We start from the raw sequence: 21,188 nt of genomic DNA, 5'->3' as shown, positions 1-21,188 counted from the left end.
ATAAATTGTCCCATGGATCTTCCATCTCACCCCGGGTTGGGTCCTTGGGAATGTCCCATGGTTCGTCCAGCAGAGTCAGGAGATCTTCTTCCACCCTGGTTTTCTCCACACCAAACTTGAGCTTCTTGGATTGAGCCTTAAGTTTCTCACTGGACCTGAATTCCTGGCTGCTTCTCCTCGGGAGTTCCTTGCTTTCTGGGAAGGGTTGTTTTTCGGCCAAGAGTTTATTCAGTTCTTCCTGAAGAAAATTCTCAACTTCCTTGCTCACGGTTGCTTCTTCTTCAAGCAGGCGGTCTGCTTCCTCCTACAAGGGGACAAGAGCTCAGAGTTACATCCAGCCAGTTTTGAGTGGAGGTAAAGGAGAATATTTGGTAGCTCAGGGTTGAACTGAGGGGTGCCTGGTGCTCTCTGAGCTGGGTGTTTTTCTTGCAGACGTTTCATGGCCCAACTAGGAAACATCATCAGTGCTAGAAGGGAAGGGGCTTCCAGAGAGGAGGAGGAAAGAAGAAGAAGAAGAAGAAGAAGAAGAAGAAGAAGAAGAAGAAGAAGAAGAAGAAGAAGAAGAAGAAGAAGAAGAAGAAGAAGAAGAAGAAGAAGAGGAGGAGGAGGAGGAGGAGGAGGAGGAGGAGGAGGAGGAGGAGGAGGAGGAGGAGGAGGAGGAGGAGGAGGAGGAGGAGGAGGAGGTGGTGTGGAGTCTTGGTGCTCTCTGAATTTGGTGGTTTTCTTGCAGACGTTTCATGACCCAACTAGGGAACATAATCAGTGCCAGAAGGGAAGGGGCTTGCAGAGAGGAGGAGGAGGAGGAACAATTGTGAGGTCCTTGAAGTTCTATTGGTGGCTTTCTTGCAGACATTTCATGACCCAACTACATAATATCATCAGTGCTAGAAGGAAAGGGGGTTTGCAGAGGAGGAGGAGGAGGAGGAGGAAAATGGAGTTTCTGAGCTTGGTGGTTTTCTTGCAGCCATTTTATTACCCAAGTAGGTAACCTCCACAAAGCTAGAAGGGAAACCCAGAGGTGTTTGTTTTCCAGAGGCGACTGGACTTTCTGTTTTTTCTTTGAATACGTTTCGCTTCTCATCCAAAGAAGCTTCTTCAGCTCTGACTGGACACTTGAGCAGGGGGTTGGACTAGAAGATCTCCCAGGTCCCTTCCAACTCCGTTATTCTGTTAATTGGATTCTGGCAGCCCAGACATGAAAACTCCATCTCTTACCTGAGTTTTGATCCCATTGGAGGTAGAGGGAAGTCTGGATTTACTCTTGTCTTTCTCCATTTAGAAATCACCTGGGGGGGGGGACAGGAAGGGGAGTTTGCTGTTATTTTCCAACATAATATTCGCACCTCGAGGCGGCTACACCGATTTCAAGCCCCTAGCTTTGCTGAGTGGTGCTCACTCCGCCAACAACTGGTATCACACCGCTGAGATTTTGGGCGAACATTCAACCTGTTCCGTGCCACTCCAGCCGCGTCTTATTCCTGTTTGGGACTACGCTACCCATTGTTTCACGGGCGGGAGGCTACCCTGCCCTTTTCGTCTCAGGCATAGCAGGGCAGCGCATGGGTTTTGTAGTCCTACGCGCCAGGCCGGCTCTCTCCCCCGTCCCGCTCAACCCAACTCTCTCTTCCCCCCCCACAGGAGCTCAACTCAACTTCCCAACAGTGTTTCTGACTTAATGTGTTGAGAAAGGTCGCAAAACAGGGCAAAACTCACTTAACAACAGTCATAGCAACAGAAATTTGGGGCCCAATTCCAGGCGCATGTTGTGGATTAATGTGTATTATTTTTTTTCCCTGCCTCTTATTTATAATGCTGGTTTGTAACCGTAATAAAAAGAATTATTATTAACCTCTGGTTGCCCCGTTCTTCAAACGGCTCTTTCAACACCACCCCTGTGGAGTAGGACAGGCTGAGGGGGCGGGCAGCAAATCAATAGCCCAACCCACAGAAATTGCCACGGCAACAGAAATCTGCAGAACCTGGAATTCTGTATTTTTCTCTCTCTTTTTCCTGCTGCGGTTGCCAAGTTCTCTTTTTTCTCTTAATCTTCCTGTTCTGCTGCCTTTCTCAGCTACTGAATATTATTATTGTTGTTATTATTATTGTTGTTATTATTATTACTATTATTAAAAATAGGCTTCTCTGGGGATAGCAGCAAGAGTGGTTAATGTGCCAATCTTTTTTTATTTTTGATTTTTTTTTTCATTTTTATTATATAAAGAAAGAGCAACAGATTCAACGTCTATATAAACAGTGTGTTGTCTGGTTAATTTTAGCAATAATAACAGTAATAACAGTAATAACAATAATAATAATATGAAACCCAGCAGTTATCTCGTTTGCTGTGTACACTGTCTTTTTGTGTATAATAATAATAATAATAACATTCATTAGTAGTGATCATATAATAACCTATTTTCTCAACACAATATTAATGATTGCTAATACTAAATCATATTAATAATAAACATATCCTAATAAATCCTCATGGTAGAATTAATCCTCTCATCATTTTAAAAGGTTCTAACTTGTTTTCTGTTATTTAAGCATTGATAAAACGAATCCCATGTTTCAGAATCTTCTCTTTAATTTCAAGTGTTATTCTATCCATTTCTGCAATTATTATTATTATTATTATTATTATTATTATTATTATTATTATTATTATTATTTCCTTCTCCTTCTCCTCCTCCCCTCCTCCTCCTACCAACTCCTTTCTAGCACTGATGATGTTATCTAGTTGGGTCATGAAATGTCTGCAAGAAACCAACCAAGCTCAGAGAGCCTCCTCAATCCTCCCTTTGGTTGGAAATTTGGGGGGCTAGGGGGTCATTTCCAACACAGCCAGGCTGAACTCTTCCCCACACACACACACTTATTATCTTCTCATCTAATGTGCCAAACTTTTGAGTGGCATCGTTTTAGTCAAGAGCCCCAAGGGAGGAGAATTATTACAGGTCTTAAATAGCCAGAATCCATTTGGTGGCTTATGGGATATTCATTTTCTCTCTGCAAAAATGGACTTTGATTTAACTACCGCGTGTGTTTTTAATCGATGTGAAGTTCGTGCAAATTAAAAAATTCACAGGACGGACTCACAACTTAGTGGTTTGAACCCTCACAAATCTATAAAGGGGGCACATAAGGTTATTATCTTGGCTGCAACTGTCAGAGTTCCTATCAAACGTCGGAAATTTCTTTCTTTTGGGGAGAAGTTTTTTTTCAAAAAAAAAAAAAGAATGTTAAGATAGACATGAGATATTATTTCCATATCTTACGTCTAAGCATATTTTAGTAAATACTTATATTTACTTATAGTAAATATTTATATGTATAGTAAATACTTATACAATATGGAATATTTATATCATAGTAAACACAATAATATTTATAGGGTATGTGGATTAGAGAGTATTAGGGAAGGAAGGAAGGGAAGGAAAGAAGGAAGGAAGGAAGAGGAACGAAGGAAGAGGAAAGAAGGAAAATAAACAAGAGGATTGAAAGAGAAATGAAAGAGGAAAAAGAGGAAGGAAAGGAAGGAAGGGGAAAGAAGGAAAATAAAAGAAGAATGAAAGAGAAATGAAAAAGAAAAAAGAAAAGAGGAAGGAAGGAAAGGAGGACAGGAAAAAGGATTATACTAGCGTAAATTACAATTTTAAAAGTTGATTTTTATCAACTTAAGATGGCTTAAGATTCCAGAATGTAACATTGACAATCAAGCTGCAAATCACATAAAAATATTCCTAATACAATAAAGCTTTCTGAGTAGAAGCAATAAATCCCTGCTAAAAATTTCTGGTTTCTAATTCTTGAACAAAGATGCAAATCCGAAGGGAGAGGAAAGATATTATATAAGTAGGGGGGGTTTCTACCCCACAGGTACAGAAAATATGGGAACGGATCATAATGGTGGAGATAATGTAATAATCGTAATGGAGTCTATTGATCCGTTCAGCTCTTGGAGGAGATAAGAAATAATAAAACAAAACGATCAAATTTTAAAGAGGAGGGTTGAAAGCCAAGAGGATTGAGATGCCATTTGAAAAGTTCGGGCTGGACTTAATGAGCAAAGGAAGTGAGTCTGGACACAAACACACACACAGAGAGAGACACACCAGAGCAGCTGTTGAGTTGTTTTAATTTCTTTTATTTCCATCACAACCCGTTGATAAAATACACAAGATAAGAACAGGCACATTTGTGAAGTGAAGAATGGAAGACAGGAACAAAAAGGGGCATTCCTCTCCTTGTAATTTCTCTCGCTTTCTCTCTCTCTTTCTTTCTCTCTTGCTCTTTCTCTCTCTCTCTCTTGTCCTCTTTCTCCCTTTTTCTTTTTTCTTTCTCCCTTTCTCTCGCATTTTCTTTCTCTCACTTTCTCTCTTGTTCCTTTTCTTTCTTTCTCTTGTCCTTTCTCTCTTCCTCCTTTTCTTTTTTATTTCTCGCTTTCTTTCTCTCTTGTTAGTTCTTTTTCTTTCTCTCATTCTTTCTCTCGTTTTTTCTTTCTCTTTTCTCTCTTTCCTCTTCCCTCCCTTTCTTCTTTCTCTCCTCTCTCTCTCTTTTTTTTCTCTCTCTCTCTTTCTCTCCCTGCAGTTTACAATTACAGCCAAAATCTAGGACTCTAGCAATGGTGAGCCACTTCAGAGGTTGGATGCAATTTTATTGTTTGCTGTATTGTTTTTTCTGCCTATAAAAAGGACCTCTTCTGCTTTTAATGAGCCTGTTTTCCTCCAAATACTGAAAAGAGCAAAGAGACCGATATGTCCCGTTTGCAGTTTCTTCTTTTAACTACATGACCCAGAATTCCTTGGGGAGAGACGGAGAGGCTCCAAGGACAGAATCCCCCTGATTCCTGTTGTGTAACTATGCTCCTGAACTCGAAGGCGGAGAGAGGAAAAAGGGTTGTGTGCACCAGACTTGGTGAAGAGCATGCAAGAAAAGGCCAACATTCAGAGCTGAATGTTGGGTGTGGTAGCAACGCCAATTTACCAGGACATCCAAGTCCAGAAGCCTGGAAAACATCACACAGCTGTCACAGGCACATAGGTGGAGAGGGTGGGGGCCTTTCTTGTAATTTTTAGAATTACAAGGAAGGATTCCTTGGGGGTGGACTGAGAAAGAGTAGCCGTTGTGCAAAAGGGTTCTCGTAATGGTATGCAGGAAAGACCTTGGAAGGAGGAGGAAAGGATGGTGCCACGGGAACAGTTAGATTAAGACAGGGGCCTCTGATCTCGCCACCTTCAGCCTTGTGGACTTCCAACTGCCAGAATTCCTCCATTAAGTGAATTTGGCCTCGTTTTAGGATTTTTCTTGCCACGTGTGCTAAGTGAATCCCGGCCGTTGTGAGAGTTAGTCACAACGTTGTCAAATGAATCTGGCTTTCCCATTTGACTTTGCTTGTTAGGAGGTTGCCAAACCCACCCTAGTTTTTCTGGCTGTAAAAGAGACGGGGGGACAGAATTGGACTTTAGATACAGATAATCAGAGTTGGAAGGGACCTTATAGGTCATCTAGTCCACCCCACCCCCCCGCCCAAGTGGGAGACCCTACACCATTTCTGACAAGATTTTGCAAAGATTCTGCTTTTCTACAAGAAAGTAGAATGAGCTGATTTGATCTGGGTTTCCTGCCTGGTCTACTTGAGAAGGTTAACTATCTCTTCCAGAAGTCTGTAAGTTCAAATCTCCCACCGTCCCTTTTACCGAGATACATCGCTAGAAGGTAAAACAAAAAACAAAAAAAACACGAAATTGTGTCTCACATATTTTGGCCGGGGAATTCACTGGAGAAAGCCATTATGTTGGGAAGAGTTAGCGGTAAAAAGAAATCAGGACAGATACAGATTAACAGAGTTGGAAAGGACCCTGTAGGTCATCTAGTCCAGTCCGCTGCCCAAGTAGGAGAAACTATACAATCTCAGTCAAGTGGCTGTCCAGTAGGTTGACATCTGGCCCATAAGGATGGCAGAAGGAGATCCCTACCGTAATCTAAAGAGACCTGGCCCAGAGAATCGCCAAGGTTGTACACTTAGGCAGGAAAAAAAAAACCCAAAGTATAGCCAGGTAAAACCTGGCTCAAAAACAGCAACTGGGAATGGGATCTTGGAGTCTTAATGGATGACCACTTAAACGTGAGTTAGCAGTGTGCGGCGGCAGCCAAAAAAAAGGTTAATACAATCCCGGGTGGTATATAAACAGAGACAGAGAATCAAAATGCATGTCAAGTTATTAGTAGTACTTTGTAAACCCTTAGTAAGGCCACACCTGGAATACTGTGTCCGGTTTGGGTCCCCATGTTACAAAAAAAAAAAGACACTGAGATTTTTGAGGGGGAAAGCGCAGAGAAGAGCAACTAAGATGATTGAAGGCCTGATTGAATGTATGAAAAGCAGTTGTAGGAATTGAGTATGGCCAGTCTAGAGAAAAGAAGGATTAGGGATAACACGACAGCATTATTCCAGTATTTGAGGGGCTGCCACAAAGAAGAAGAGGGGGGTTAAATTATTCCCCAAAGCACCCAGAAGGCCGGAGAACAAAGAATGGATGGAAACTAATCCAGGAGAGAAGCAACCTCGAATTAAGGAGAAACTTCCTAATAGTGAGGACAATTAACCAGTGGAACTGCTCTCCACCAGAAATTGTGGGTGCTCCAATACTGGAGGTTTTTAAGAAGAGACTGGAGACCCTCTTGTCTGGAATGGTATAAGGTCTACAAAAAGACCTAAATCTAAAATCTTTTGACCATTTATAAAGAAAATATTAGACTGTATAGAGATAGACAGGCTAACGCTGAAATTAAAAGATAAGTAAGATTCGATATATGATACAGTCTGGGACGCCTGGTATGAATGGTTTAAGAACAAAAAGAAATTAGAATGGCAATTAGGGAAAAGCATAAGAAACTACGTAAATATGTATTAGGGAGAAAATTGAAATGTAAGATGAAAATGTATTGATTTGTAACAAGGAAAGACTTATGCAATGCTAATGGAATAAGAAATTGCCTTGACATTGATACAACGACGTATAAAGTTTTATTTTATGTTTTTAACCTTTGAAAACCGAATAAAATATTTTTTTAAAAATAAAATAAAATCTTTTGACGAGCCAAGGCAATGTGGAAGCCAGATTCCAATTTAACAACGTTGGCGATTTACTTAACAAAGGTGGCAAGAGAAGACGTACCACGGTAGCAAAACCCGCTTACCAAATTGCCCACTTAGCAACACACTCAATGGTGGTTTGTCCGTTGAGGGCCACCTCTATGGGGTTTCCCGCCTGAGCAGGGTGGGGGTGGACTAGAAGGCCTTGAAGGTCCCTCCCAGCTCTATTCTGGCGGACAAATCATCATCTTCATCATAATCTCTTTGATAGCCAGAGAAACTAGGGAGCCTGACCATTACACAGCCAAGGGCTGGGTTGCCTCTTCTCTGACTGTTCCCTAGGCAGCATCTCTTCGCCTCGTCTCCTGGGATCCTTTCCCATCTACCATTCCAGAGAGGAGGGGGGGGTTTGCCAAGAATATTGGGGTGGCTGCCAGAGGCCCCGTTAATCGCCGCAAACAGGACAGACACATGCCGGAGCATAAACTCAGCATCTCGTGCAGAAAAGAAGAGAATGGCATCGGACTCTACTCTTCCGGGAGCAGATACAGATACAGGCTAACAAGAGTCGGAAAAAGGGGCCTTGTAGGTCATTGAGTCCAACCCCCTTGCCCAAGCAGGAGAGCCTACACCAGGCCAGAGGTGGTGGTGGAAAGGATGGATGGATCGGCACCGTGGATCGGACAATCCCTCCTTGTTAAGCCCGGGCTCACTCCTGTCGTTACACCGATTCGCCTTTGTCCCGGGTCCGGCTGAGAAGAATCAAGGGTAACGCCGGCGTCACAGCGGGATCCGTATTGTGCCGTGGCCTTGGGCGCCAGCGGCGAGGCAGGCGGGTGGAAGGGGGCCCTCCTTCGCTAAGTGTGTCAGAGCTCTCGTCGATGAAGGTCAGGTTTTCCCCCGCGTAGTCTATCGGCCGCGGGGAAATGGAAGGGGAGGTGTTATGGGGAGGCGGGTTTTGCGGTGGGGATGGGGAATGTCCCGGGCACAGCATGGGGACAGAGGGCATCAGAGCCGGGTGCTGCAAGAGGAAGGTTGGCGGCGGTGAAGACAGCGGGTTCTCCCCTTGGGGCAAGATGGCGGAAGACGACGATGGCTTCCCCTTTAAGGAAGGTACGCGTGGCAACTTGTCCGGAAAGGCCATGTTAGGGACACGGAGCTGTGACGCCACGTTGCCAGTCCAGGAGGCAGCGTGAGCCGTGAGATCTCCCATCTGCAGGAAAAAAAGAGGAAAATCAAGCAGCTAAAAAAAGGCCACCCAGGTCTGTCATGACCCAAAGGGGCGTGGCACAAAGGCAACACAGTCAAATAAGCAAGAAGAGTCCCTTTATTATCTCCAACTTTGCCCCCAATGTCCTGGTTACCTTCTGGCTGGAGAAAAACTCTCCCAGGAACAACCTTTGACTGCAGAAAATTAAATCCAAAACATGGTCAACATAAACTGTAACTTAAAGTCCAAACAAACCAAACTGAAGTAATTAGTTTGACAGGGCAGGAGGAGGAATTTGAGACTTGAAAGCACGGCAAAACTCACACAGTTGGGAAGACGCCAGGAACACAAGTAAGCCACGATGATACAAGATAAATTCATGTTTGCTCCCAACAACTTGCTGTGCGCAACTTCTTCTTTTATACACTGTGTTCCCAGCTGCAGCTAATGAAGGGAATCAGGGCCCTTTCCTCCCCCGTAAGCCACGCAACCCACATTGCTCCCTTCTCCGTTCCTCCCTGCGTGCCCTAGGATGAAGAAGGGGTGGGCCTGGGTCTTCCTCTGAATCCCCTCTCCCTTGTTCTACCTCTTCCCTGCTCTGCCCAGCCAGACTTTGCCCTTCCCCAATTTCTTCCACAGCCAATTCTATGTTCTATTCTATTCCATTCCATTCCATTCCATTCTATTACCTATTTTATTATCTACGTCTTATTCTATTCTATTCTATTCTGTTCTATTCTATTCTTGCATTGTTAATTGTATTCTATTCTTATTTATTCTATTATCTATTTCATTATCTACTTATTTTATTCTGTTCTATTCTACCGTATATTCTATTCTATATTTCATTATCTATCCTATATTTTCTATTCTATTCTATTCTATTCTATTCTATTCTATTCTATTCTATTCTGTTCTGTTCTGTTCTGTTCTGTTCTATTCTATTCTTGCATTGTTAATTGTATTCTATTCTTATTTATTCTATTATCTATTTCATTATCTACTTATTTTATTCTGTTCTATTCTACCGTATATTCTATTCTATATTTCATTATCTATCCTATATTTTCTATTCTATTCTATTCTATTCTGTTCTATTCTATTCTATTCTTGCATTGTTAATTGTATTCTATTCTTATTTATTCTATTATCTATTTCATTATCTACTTATTTTATTCTGTTCTATTCTACCGTATATTCTATTCTATATTTCATTATCTATCCTATATTTTCTATTCTATTCTATTCTATTCTATTCTATTCTATTCTATTCTATTCTATTCTATTCTATTCTATTCTATTCTAATTCTAATAATTCTAATTCTGTTCTATTCCTTCTCTTCTCTTCATTTCTCTTCTATCTCTTCTCTCTCCTCTTCTCTATTATCTTGTCTTCTATTCTAATTCTAATTCTATTCACTGTGCTAGTTAGAAACATCCAGCTAGTCCTCAACTTGTAGCCCAAGCCATCCCAAACAAGAGCTGGATTTTCAAGGTTTGTTTCTCTGCTTTCCCTTTGCCCATCAAGCATCGTTGGGAGAGAAACAGCTTTCAATTAAGGGCACTGATGAACGAGCGAATGTGGGAACAAAATTAATACCATCTGGGGTTTTTTGGAGTGGGAAATGGCCCCGTGCCCAGCCTGCAAACCACTAGAAGCGCCTGTGTGTTTTTGCGTGCGCCTGTGTGTCAGTTCTCCAGCCAGGAAATTGCCAGCTGCAGTTTAAATTAATTCCTCCTCCTGCAATGAATTTGGGATATTGGGCAGATTAGAACTAACGCTCATCACTGTTAAGTGGGCCGAATGCAGCCGTTAGAGCCGTAATCTGAGCATAAAACGCTAGAAAACAAAACATTAAAAAGAAACAAAGGATTTGCAATTCCAATAGAAGAGAATATTGGCAGCTCGGGGATGAAAAGGGGGCTCCGTGGTGCTCTCTGAGCTTGGTGGTTTGCATGCAGATGTTTCATGACCCAACTAGGGAATGTCATCAGTCCTAGAAGGAAGTGGGGATTGTGGAGAGGAGGAGGAGGTGGAGATGGAGGTGGTGGAGGAGGAGGAGAACTGTGAGGTCCTTGGGGCTCTCTGAACTTGGTTGTTTTCTTGCAGACGTTTCATGACCCAACTAGATAACATTATCAGGGCTAGTCAGTCTAACACTGATGAAGTTTTAGCCAACGTAAACCAAGTAGATTTCCCCATCCAGTCTAATCTTTTTTCCTCAGAAAAGGAGGATCGTTGTAAGGGCAGAAAAGGGGCTCCTTTTCAAAAACTGGATCTTTTTGGGATCCGCCCCAAGATTGCACTCCCAAAACGACCGGCCTTCAGAACGATCGTCAAACCCTTATAAAACCTGAACACGATTTCTACATTAAAGCCTCTCCATTTTAATGCAGAAAACCTCAGGACGCCAATTCGATTTGGAACTCCCAGAAGAAGTCAATTGCATTTGGCCATCAAAGGGGAACAAACCAACCAACCTCCACGTCTCTCAAGTGTTTCTTAAGTCAATAGATTCATTAAGACGACGGAAGCTTTTGCCTCGTTAAAATGTCCAGGGTTCCCGAGGAAAACCACTGGCCAAATTCAGCAAAATTCTGACCTCACCTTTCCTCTTAAAAAGATTTCAGGGAAAGAACAGAAAGAAAATTGCAAATCCTTGATAGATGACAACATTCCCTAGTTGGGTCATGAAAGGTCTGCAAGGAAACAACCAAGCTCAAAAATCATCAGGGACCCCACAATATATTTATTATTATTATTATTATTATTATTATTATTATTATTATTATTATTATTATTATTATTATTATTGCTGTTGCTGTTAATCTTTGGAGAGATTCACAGCCTTTGGGGCTGGTTGGCAGCTCAACAGCTCAAGTCTTAACTGAGGGCATAGGAACTGTTAAGGTAATATATTTATATTCATATTCATATTCATATTATTATCCATATTCTTCTTCTTCTTCTTCTTCTTCTTCTTCTTCTTCTTCTTCTTCTTCTTCTTCTTCTTCTTCTTCTTCTTCTTCTTCTTCTTCTTCTTCTTCTTATTATTATTATTATTATTATTATTATTATTATTATTATTAATTTCTCCTTCTCCTCCTCCCCTCCTCCTCCTACCAACTCCTTTCTAGCACTGATGATGTTATCTAGTTGGGTCATGAAATGTCTGCAAGAAACCAACCAAGCTCAGAGAGCCTCCTCAATCCTCCCTTTGGTTGGAAATTCAGGGGCTGGGGTCATTTTCAACACAGCCAGGCTGAACTCTTCCCCCCACACACACACTTTTAAATAACTGGGAGGGGGAATTGCTTGTGGCATGCTCACCTCGGCTCGGGTGCGCCTGGACAACGCCCGCAACCAGTTGCCAATCATGGTCAGAATGGAAGCGAAGTAGGCCAATCCCACAAGAATCCAGACAATCACCAATGGTTGGTACCAGAAATAAGCGCTGCTTCCCGTGGCACCTGCCAGGTAGAATGCAGAGGGCACTGGAGGCTCGCTATCTTTGCCCAACCCACCAGAATGGGTCCATCTGCAATCCAAACCGCAATTCCCAGCATCCATCCATCCATTCTTCCTTTCTTCTTTTCCTCCTTCTCTCCCTCCGTCCTTCTCCTTCCCATTTTCTTCCTTCCTTCCTGCTTCTTGTTCCTTCCCATTGCCTTCCTTCCTTCTTCTCCTTCCCATTTCCTCCTTCTTTCTCATTTCCTTCCTTCTTTCCTTCTCCTTCTTGTCCTTCCCATTTCCTTCCTTCTCCTTCTCTTTCTTCTCCTTCTCACTTTCTTCCTTCATTCCTTCTCCTTCTTCTCTTTCCCATTTCCTTCCTTCCTTCTTCTCTTTCCCCTCCTTCTCCTTTCCTTCCTTCTTCTCCTTCCCATTTCCTTCCTTCCTTCTCTTTCTTCTCCTTCTCCTTTCTTCCTTCCTTCCTTCCTTCCTTCCTTCCTTCCTTCCTTCCTTCCTTCCTTCCTTCCTTCTCTTCCTTCTCCTTCCTTCCTTCCTTCCTTCTCCTTCTCCTTCTCCTTCTCCTTTCCTTCCTTCTCCTTCTCCCTTCCTTCCTTCCTTCCTTCCTTCCTTCTCTTCCTTCTCCTTCCTTCCTTCCTTCTCTTCCTCTTCTTCCTTCCTTCCTTCCTTCCTTCCTTCCTTCCTTCCTTCCTTCCTTCCTTCCTTCCTTCCTTCCTTCTCCTTCTCCTTTCCTTCCTTCCTTCCTTCCTTCCTTCCTTCCTTCCTTCCTTCCTTCCTTTCCTTCCTTCCTTCCCGAACTCTGGAATCCACCTGGCCCGCCTTGCCAAACCTGCCTGTTTCCCCCCTGGGGGGCTCACCTGCCACGTAGTCCCCAAAGCCCACCGTGGTCAAGGTGATGACCACGAAGTAGACGCTCTCCAAGAGGCTCCAGCCTTCCACGTATTGGAAAATGAGCGTGGGCAACGAGACGAAGAGCAGGCAGCCGATGAGGATGAACAGGACGGCGGAGAGGATGCGGACGATGGTGGGGCTCACCTGCCATTTCTGCAGAAGAGAGGGAAGAAACAACCCCGGAAAGAGATGCATCGCCTACGGAGGCAGTCCTCGCCTTACGGCCGTTCGTTTAGTAACCAAATTTACAACGGCACTGGGGAAAAAAAATGACTGACGGCCGTTTTTTTCACCCTTACGACCATCGTAGCGTCCCCATCGCCACATGATCAACATCCAGATGCTTGGCTCATAGTTATGACGGTCGCAGTGTCCCAAGGTCATTTCAATCCCCTTTTGTGACCTTCTGACAAGCCAAGTCAAGGGGGAAGCAAGATTCACTTAACAACCGTGTTCCTAACTTAACTGCGGCAGTGATTCACTTAACAACAGAATAACAGAGTTGGAAGGGACCTTGGAGGTCTTCTAGTCTAACCCCTTCCTCAGGCAGGAAACCCTACACCCATCCAGACAAATGTCTGTTTAATCACATCCTGAAAAACCTTCCAGCCACAACTTCTGGTGGCAAGAAGTTCCACCGGTCAATTGTCTTCACTGTCAGGAAGTTTCTCCTTAATTCCAGGTTGCTTCTCTCCTGGATGAGTTTCCATCTGTTGCTTCTTGTCCTGCCTTCACACCATTGCCCTGCACACCAGAACAACTAGACACAAGGGGAGCTTTCCCCACCAACGCCCTCACTCTGCTCAACAAATAATTCCCTCAACACTGTCCAACTATGTACAAAGTCTGCACTACTATTACTGTTACTCTTCTCATCGCTCCTTATTGCCCATCCCCTCCCACTTGGGACTATATGAGTGTAACTTTGTCGCTTGTATCCTTATGATTTATATGGACTGTCTCCTAGTATGATTTGATTGCTTATTGTACCCTATGGCAATTATTAAGTGTTGTACCTGATGATTCTTGACTCGGGACGAATGTATCTTTTCTTTTTTGTACACTGAAAGCATTTGCACCAAGACAAATTCCTTGTGTGTCCAATCACACTTGGCCAATAAAGAATTCTATTCTATCTATTCTATTCTATTCTGGTGTTTTGAGCTAGATTCCTAGCTAGATAAGTATAGATTCTATTCAATACTATTCCCTATACTATACTATTCTATTCCTTATTCTATATTCTATATTCTATTCTATATTCTATTCTATTCTATTCCATTCTCTATTCTATTCTATTCTATTCTATTCTATTCTATTCTATTCTATTCTATTCTATTCTATTCTATTCCATTCCATTCTATTCCCTATTCTATTCTATTCCCTATTCTATTCTATTCCCTATTCTATCCCCTATCCTATCCCCTATCCTATCCTATCCTATCCTATCCATTCTCTTCTCTTCTCTTCTCTTCTCTTCTCTTCTCTTCTCTTCTCTTCTCTTCTATTCTATTCTATTCTATCCTATCCTATTCCCTATTCTATTCCCTATCCTATTCCCTATCCTATCCCCTATCCTATCCTATTCTATTCTATTCTATTCTATTCTATTCTATTCTATTCTATTCTATTCTATTCTATTCTATTCTACTCTACTCTACTCTACTCTACTCTACTCTATTCTATTCTATTCTATTCTATTCTATTCTATTCTATTCTATTCTGGTGTTTTGAGCTAGATTCCCTCTTCTTTGTGGCAACCTCGGACTGCGGCAAGAAAGTTTGTAAAATACGGCAAAACTCACAAGAACCGTCTTGTTGGGCTAGATTGCCGAACTGCCTATATATACATCATGCTTTTAATCAGTGGCTATTAAACATGGGCAATTCCTGGAAGATAAACATGGACAGAACTCACCAGGAAAATATCTTCTACTTTTCCGATGCCTTTCCTGAGAGAGGATCCCAGCTGGTCTCCAACTCCAGCAAGCAGCATCCCAAAAAGTGGGATTCCCACCAGGGCGTAAAATATGCAGAAAAGCTGGCCGTATCTGGTCTTCGGAGAGATATTCCCATACCCTGTTGGACCATGGAGAGCCAGCAGAAATGTCAGAAAAAGGAGGAGGAGGAGGAGTGGGGGGAGGGGGAGGAGGAGGAGGAGGAGGAGGAGGAGGAGGAGGAAGAAGAAGAAGAAAAGAAGAAGAAGAAGAAGAAGAAGAAGAAGAAGAAGAAGAAGAAGAAGAAGAAGAAGAAGAAGAAGAAGAAGAAGAAGAAGAAGAAGAAGAAGAGAGGAGGAGGAGGAGAAGGATGAAAAGCAGTAGAAGAGGAGGAGGAGGAGGAGGAAGAAGAAGAGGAGGAGGAGGGGAGGAAGAGGAGGAGGAAAAAAAGTAGAAGAGGAGGAGGAGGAAGAAAAAGAAGAGGAAGAGGATAGATCAAAATGTCGCTGCTTGGCAACTGGCATGTACTTGTTGACAGTTGCTGCATCCCGTTGTCGTCAGTTCTGATCTCGCCAGCCGGCTTTGGACAAGGAAAGTCCACGCTGGACTTGCTTAACGATTGCAATGATTCCCTTAAAGAACTGCTGCGATTTACTTAACAGTAAAAAAAAAGAATCGTTAAAAAAAATCAGGTTTTGACTCCCTTCGCTTAGGAAGGGAATATCTGGAGGTCATACCTGTGTTTGCCTTTCTTTGCGGGGGCGAGATAGGGGGGGAGAAGCCCCTCTTGACCCGCTTAAAAATGCGCTTTTTCTATTTTGATTCTGGAATTTCCCTCCTTTGCACAATGTAAGCCAAGCCATAGTTCTTAAACTATACACTGAGCATTGCAATGGCTTGTTAACGCAAGCGCATTGCTGCTATGATATCTTTTATATCCATTCATTTCTTAAGTTCCAAATGATTAGAAACAATAAACCTCTGATCCTAAAGTAAGAATTATCGCTTGCATGGTTGTCTGTTTCCTGTTGGAATGTTCTTATGACACCTCCTTTGCACTAGGTAAGCCAAGCCAAGTTCTTAAACTATAAACTAAGTGTCACCACCAATCCAACTTCCCATTCCTCCCACCCACACCCCCAGGTACCAATTGTGGTGATGACAGTGCCTGCGAAGAAAAAAGCACTGTCCATATCCCAGCGAGAAGCGTTGGCGTTGCTAACGTTGACCGCTGGATCCACGCCGGCTCCTGTCGCCTCGTTGATTTGCTAGGAAGGAGAGACACACACACAAAAAAAGGAATTACGGATGGTTTACTGCCAATTTCCCAGCAAAGCTACGTAATTCCATTGTTTTTTCTTCCACCCGTAACTTCCTAGTTCAGCTAAGAGGTGGTGGATTTCTTGGTGGTGGCCCATCCAATGATTCAGCAGGTCAAATTTTTTACGTTTTGTGCTCGGCCAAGGTTGGTGAGAAGAAGATAGGTATGTCTTGACTTACAATGATTTGTTTAATGACCGTTCGAAGTTACGACGGTGCCGCAAAGAGAAGTTGAAGGATTACCTATATAATAACCCAAGTGTGTGTGTGGGGGGGGTACTTGCTGATGATTCCAAGCTAGGGGATTCTGGGAGTTGAAGTCTACCCATTTCAAAAATGAAAAAAAGGTTGAGAAAAATTCTAATCTAGAGGCTGGGAGATTCTGGGACTTGAACTGGAAGTTTCTAAGGTTGGGGGAAAAAAAACACTGATCTAAGACTGGGGGATTCTGGGAGTTGAAGTCCATCCGTCTGGAAGTTTCTACGGCTAAGAAACAGTGATATAGAGGCCGGGGGATTCTGGGGATTGAAGTCCACACATCTAAAAACGGCAAAGGTTGAGAAAAATTCTAACCTGGAAGCTGGGGGGATCCTGGGATTTGAACTCCAGCCTCCTGGAAGTTTCTAAGGTTAAGAAACAAGGGGGAGAATTCTGGGAGTTGAAGTCCAGCCCCCTACAAATGGCAACGGTGGACGAAAACTGATCTGCAAGGATGGGGGATTCTGGGAGTTTGAAGTCCACTCACCTGGAAGCAACCCATTAGCTTCTCCCCTTACCTGGATCAACTCCTCCAGGTCTTCCACCGCCACGCATTCATGCGCCTTGAGGAAGTGCTCCAGGTAGGCATGGATCTTCACCTGTTGGACAGCTTCATGGGGCTGCTCAAGCAGGCGGAAGATGACGGCGCCCATCACCAGGTAAAGCGCGACAATGGAGACCAGGGCTAAAAGCGTCCTCCGGCGCATCACCGTACTGGCTTTGGCGGGCGGCTGGCTCAAGATGGAGTCCTTGGAGACGTAGCAGACTATGGGCAGAGAGCCGGTGAGGTCAACGTCTGGAGGATAACTCACTGGGCAGAGGATGGGCAAAGAAGATGGAGGTCAGCAGGACCGGCCAGACTGCCCCCCACCCACCCCTGAAAAGGCTGACTTTTGACGGTAAAGGCGAAGTCACCACCGGCCTCGGAAAATTGACAGGAAAATGACAGAGCTTCCCTCTTCAGGAGCAGTCTACCTTTAAAACTCAAAGATGCCAGAATGGGGGAAAATCGGGTCGCTCTTTTTTTGTTGTTTTTAGTTTTCTTGGTTGCAATTTTTCTTCTCTCTCTCTCTCTCTCTCTCAGGAGCACGAGCCCACGCGGTTTGCTAACGGGAACCCGCATTTATCCAGCCATCGTCAGAATTGGTAAGGGACCTTGGAAGGTCTTCTAGCCCAACCCCCTAGATCCATGAGGATCAAGCTGAGAGATTGGGTTTGGGAGACAAAAGTGGGTTTTCTGTGATTGAGGACAGCCTCCTTGTCCTTGAGTCTGGAAAAAATATTCAATTTCTAGCTATGGACCTTAAATTCTTTGTATCAAGTTACCGCCCCCGCAATGGACAACCAATAAAGCCAGGAACCCCCCCCAAAAGAACCCACTAAGCAAGTAGTCCTCAACTTACAACGAGAATTGGGATCAAAATTTCCATTGCAAGGCAAATTTGAAGTGAGCTGCCCCCAATTTAACAAATTTTGTCGCAGCCGTTCAGCGAACCACTGCCGTTGTTAAGTGGATCAGATAGTCATTGAGTGAATCCATCCTCCCTCTCCCTTTGAGCTTTCTTCTCAAAGGCTGCAAACGGGCGATTCCCACGACCCCGGCAGGCTGTGGCCATCGTAAGCGCGAGTCATTCGCCAAGTAATTACCATCACGTGACCCTTGGGGACACTAAGCGTGAAAAACGGACGTAAGTCACTTTTTCCAGGGCTGCCGTAACTTTGAACGGTCACTAAACAGATTGTAAGTCGAGGACTGCCTGTTTATCGCCCCACCAATGGTCTCCAGGAGATATTTAATCTGGAAATAAGGAGGAATTTTCTGACAGTGAGAACAATCAACGAATGGAAGAGCTGTGAGAGCGTCATCCCTGGAGACTTTCAAGAAGAGACTGGACTGCCACTTGTCAGAAATGGCGTAGGGTCTCCCGCTTGGGTGGAGTTGGGGTTGGACTAGATGACCTACAAGGTCCCTTCCAACTCTGGTTATCTTGTTATCGATTAGCAGGGTCTCCTTACTTCCTAATCAGTGCCGGTTCAGAGTTCAAGAATAAAGTTTTTTTTTTTTCTGGCCATGGTCAGAAGTAGTTTTACGGTTGTGTGGACGTTCACCACCGTTGCCAGCCGCGAGGTGGATTCTGCGGCAAGGTGGGAGCCGTGCCAGGCCCCCCCCCCAAAAAACCAGCTCCGATCAACCGAAGAGGATGCAATTAAATGCCCCTCCAGCCTCTCTCCGTGGCTCTCAACGAGTGAATTAAAAATATTCCTGATTCTCCCCTTGGGGAACAACAGAATTTAAGCCCAGGGCCGGCAGGGCCTGGACCGAGCAGGCAGCGGTTCAACAGGGGGTGAAGGGCTTCTCTCTTTCTGCAGCTGAGGATGGCAGCCTGGCGCACACCCCAAGCCAAAAAAAAAAAAAAAAGTTGGCTCCCAAGCCTCAAAAGGGGCTTCAGCCAGCTGCAGCCGGCTTCTGGATCAGACAGAACGCTTCGGCGGGAAAGGGAAATGGTGCTCAGACTGACCCCAGTGAAAGTCCAGCCTGAGACCAGCCTAAGAAAGGTGAAATACAAAGCGTGGAGTGTTTCAAACGCCAAATATCTGAAATACACCATTTTAAAAAATCTCTCTCATCTCTCTTGGTCTGTCTGTCTGTCTGTCTATCCATCCCTGCATCCATCTAACCCTCCATCCATCTAGCAGTCTATTTGTCTGTCTTTTCCTTCTTCTTTCTTTGTCTCTATCCATCTCTCCATCCACCATCCCTCCATCTATCTAGCTGTTTGTCTTTCTTTCTCTTTTTCGTTTTTTATTCTTGTTTCTTTCAGTCTCTACCCTTCTCCATCCATCTCTTCATCCATCATCCCTCCATCCATTTGTCTGTCTTTCTGTCTTTTTCCTTCTTTCTTCTTCTTGTCTCTTTCCATGCCTTCATGCCTCCATCCATCTATCCCTCCATCCATCTAACTTTCTTTTCTTTTACTTTCCTTCTTTTTCTTTTTCTTTTTTTTCTTTTCCTTTCTTCTCTCTCTCTCTCCCTCTCCCTCTCTTTTGAAATTATCGTTTGCGTTCCACTCTTCTTGTGCTGGTGTATGACCGTTACAAAGATTTAATCTGATTTAAATTGGAAAGCTGCAAGGTTGCCTCTTCTAAGTGTGAAGCAGTGTTCTGTGCAACCCGAAAGCTTTGCTCGGTTGGGTGTCACAGATCCAACAGAACTTTGGGATCATTGCTCTTTTCTGTCCCAACGGCGTTCCTAATTTTGATCCTCAATCACTGACACCAATTTCCACAAGCAAGAGGCGTGCACCAGCTCCACTCTTCTGCCATTCCGGCTTCGTGCACACCCATAAATTCTGCCCTTTTTAAACTTCTTGTCACACACACACATTCATGCACACCTATTTCTCTCCCATCCACGGGCCACCTGGATCACTTTTTTTGTGGGGGGTGTCTCAGGATTGACCGGCTTTGGGGGACAACCAGTTTTAATTGCCCCGCAGGATGAGTTTGGCCCAATTGTCCCCTCTTGGCTTAGCCTACCTCGCAGAGTTGTCGCCATAGGGGAAATTTGCAGGATGGGGGGTTTTTTTCCCATCTATTTCTAGAGACAAGGCAAATTTCCTTGGAAAGCCAAGTGAGAAATGCAAGTGCGAGGGGTGCGGAAATTAAAATAAACCTGCTAAACTCAAAACAAGACAACATTGCACTGCTTCACACAACATACACAAACTGCTAGCTCAGCCCTTTTTACACTTTAATCACTCACTTGGGCTTTTCAAACCCCCTCACCGCCCTCACTAACTTTATCTGTGTGCAAAGCAAAAGGTTTTGATTTCAGACTCATTTACACACTCACAAACAGTGTCTCCTTTGGGGGGGCTGCCTGATTAATAGGTGTGTGTATATATATATTTTTACTTACAGAGCCCGGTTCCTTCTTGGATTCTTCCCCTTATCCTGTTGGCCACCAAGTGTGTGTGTTTATGTGCCCCCCAAATTGTGTTAATAACACAAATTGTGTTAATACACACACACACACCGCCAAGATGCCATGTGCTTTGGGACTGGCACGTCAATCATTCTTTCACCCTCATCGGTGTGTTTCTCGCTCCCAGCCCACCCCTGCCTGAATGCACACAAACTCGCCCAGAGACCCACACGCACAGGTGTGACATCCTATCCTGTCTCTTTCTCTCTCACACACACACACATAAACACAAGTCAGATCACACACACACACATATCCTTGCCTCTCCAACCCCTGGAGCAATTTCAGCAGCGTGCAAGCCCCTCGCCCAGGTGCGCACACCTGCCCTGCCCTGTGCCCCTCCCCAACCTCCTTGTGCTCCCCTCCCCCCCCCAAAAAAAAGAGAACAGAAAACCTGACAATAACAACAAAGGAGCAACACACTTACCTGGAAGGGAGAAGGGGAAGCACAACAAGAGGCTGTGTGGGTGAGTGATGAACGCTTTGCACATTTAATGCTGTTTCACCATCTCCTTGTCTGGGCTCCTAACTCCTTCCTTCCCCCCCCTTTAAGATCACACAGGAGCCCCCTTTCCAAAGACCCCTGGGAGGGGGCAGTGGTGCCTATGGGGTGGAGAAGGGCGGTGGGGCACCCTCCCTTCCTTGGGGAGTGGGGGGGGGGTTACTCACTCGCTTGGGTTGCAGTAGCTCCGGGTTTGGATGGAGGGACGGATGATCTCGCCGGCCTCCTCCTCGGGGTGGGCGATCCACCTTTATTGCCTTCGCCCCCCCTTCCTCTTCTGCCTGGACCGTCTCACCCATCACCCCCAGCCTGGCCAGCCCCCAGATCCAGCCCCACCGGGAGGAGGCGAATGAAGCTTTGTGGGTTAACTCTTTGGGCGACGCCGAGCCAGGAATGACATGGGGAAAACCAGCAGAAAGCCACACAACTACACAACGGACGTACGGTGTATTCTGGGGGGGGGCCCCCACCCCCCCAAGGGGTTTTTCTCAGCCCCTTCCTCAACTTGGGATGAGGT

The 21,188-nt window shown here is 44.5% G+C and overlaps 2 protein-coding genes across 2 annotated transcripts in view; both read right to left on the bottom strand.

Annotated features, from left to right (window-relative positions):
• Window positions 1–1,275, bottom strand: part of CATSPERZ (catsper channel auxiliary subunit zeta) — a 15,944-nt gene extending 14,669 nt beyond the window's left edge. The window contains exons 1-2 of the mRNA XM_087913883.1: window positions 1,216–1,275; window positions 1–304 (exon numbers count right to left, since the gene is read on the bottom strand). The exon at window positions 1–304 is cut by the window's left edge and continues 253 nt beyond it. Coding sequence (XP_087770009.1) covers window positions 1–304; window positions 1,216–1,275 — 364 coding nt within the window. The remainder of the gene's footprint in view (window positions 305–1,215) is intronic.
• Window positions 1,276–7,003: 5,728 nt separating this feature from the next.
• On the bottom strand, window positions 7,004–21,075 carry KCNK4 (potassium two pore domain channel subfamily K member 4). Its single transcript, XM_087914274.1, has 7 exons — window positions 20,839–21,075; window positions 16,703–16,995; window positions 15,754–15,874; window positions 14,588–14,748; window positions 12,636–12,822; window positions 11,641–11,780; window positions 7,004–8,312 (listed from the first exon to the last, which is right to left on the bottom strand). Coding segments are annotated over exons 1-7 (1,395 nt in total). The 5' UTR covers window positions 20,840–21,075; the 3' UTR covers window positions 7,004–7,820.
• Window positions 21,076–21,188: the final 113 nt, after the last annotated feature.

This window comes from Pseudonaja textilis, chromosome 16 (assembly GCF_049901715.1).
Source record: "Pseudonaja textilis isolate UNSWEBS1 chromosome 16, rPseTex1.2, whole genome shotgun sequence".
Classification (NCBI taxonomy): domain Eukaryota; kingdom Metazoa; phylum Chordata; class Lepidosauria; order Squamata; family Elapidae; genus Pseudonaja; species Pseudonaja textilis.
Note: the sequence above shows the minus strand (reverse complement) of the source record. Positions and strands in the feature narration are given on the sequence as shown.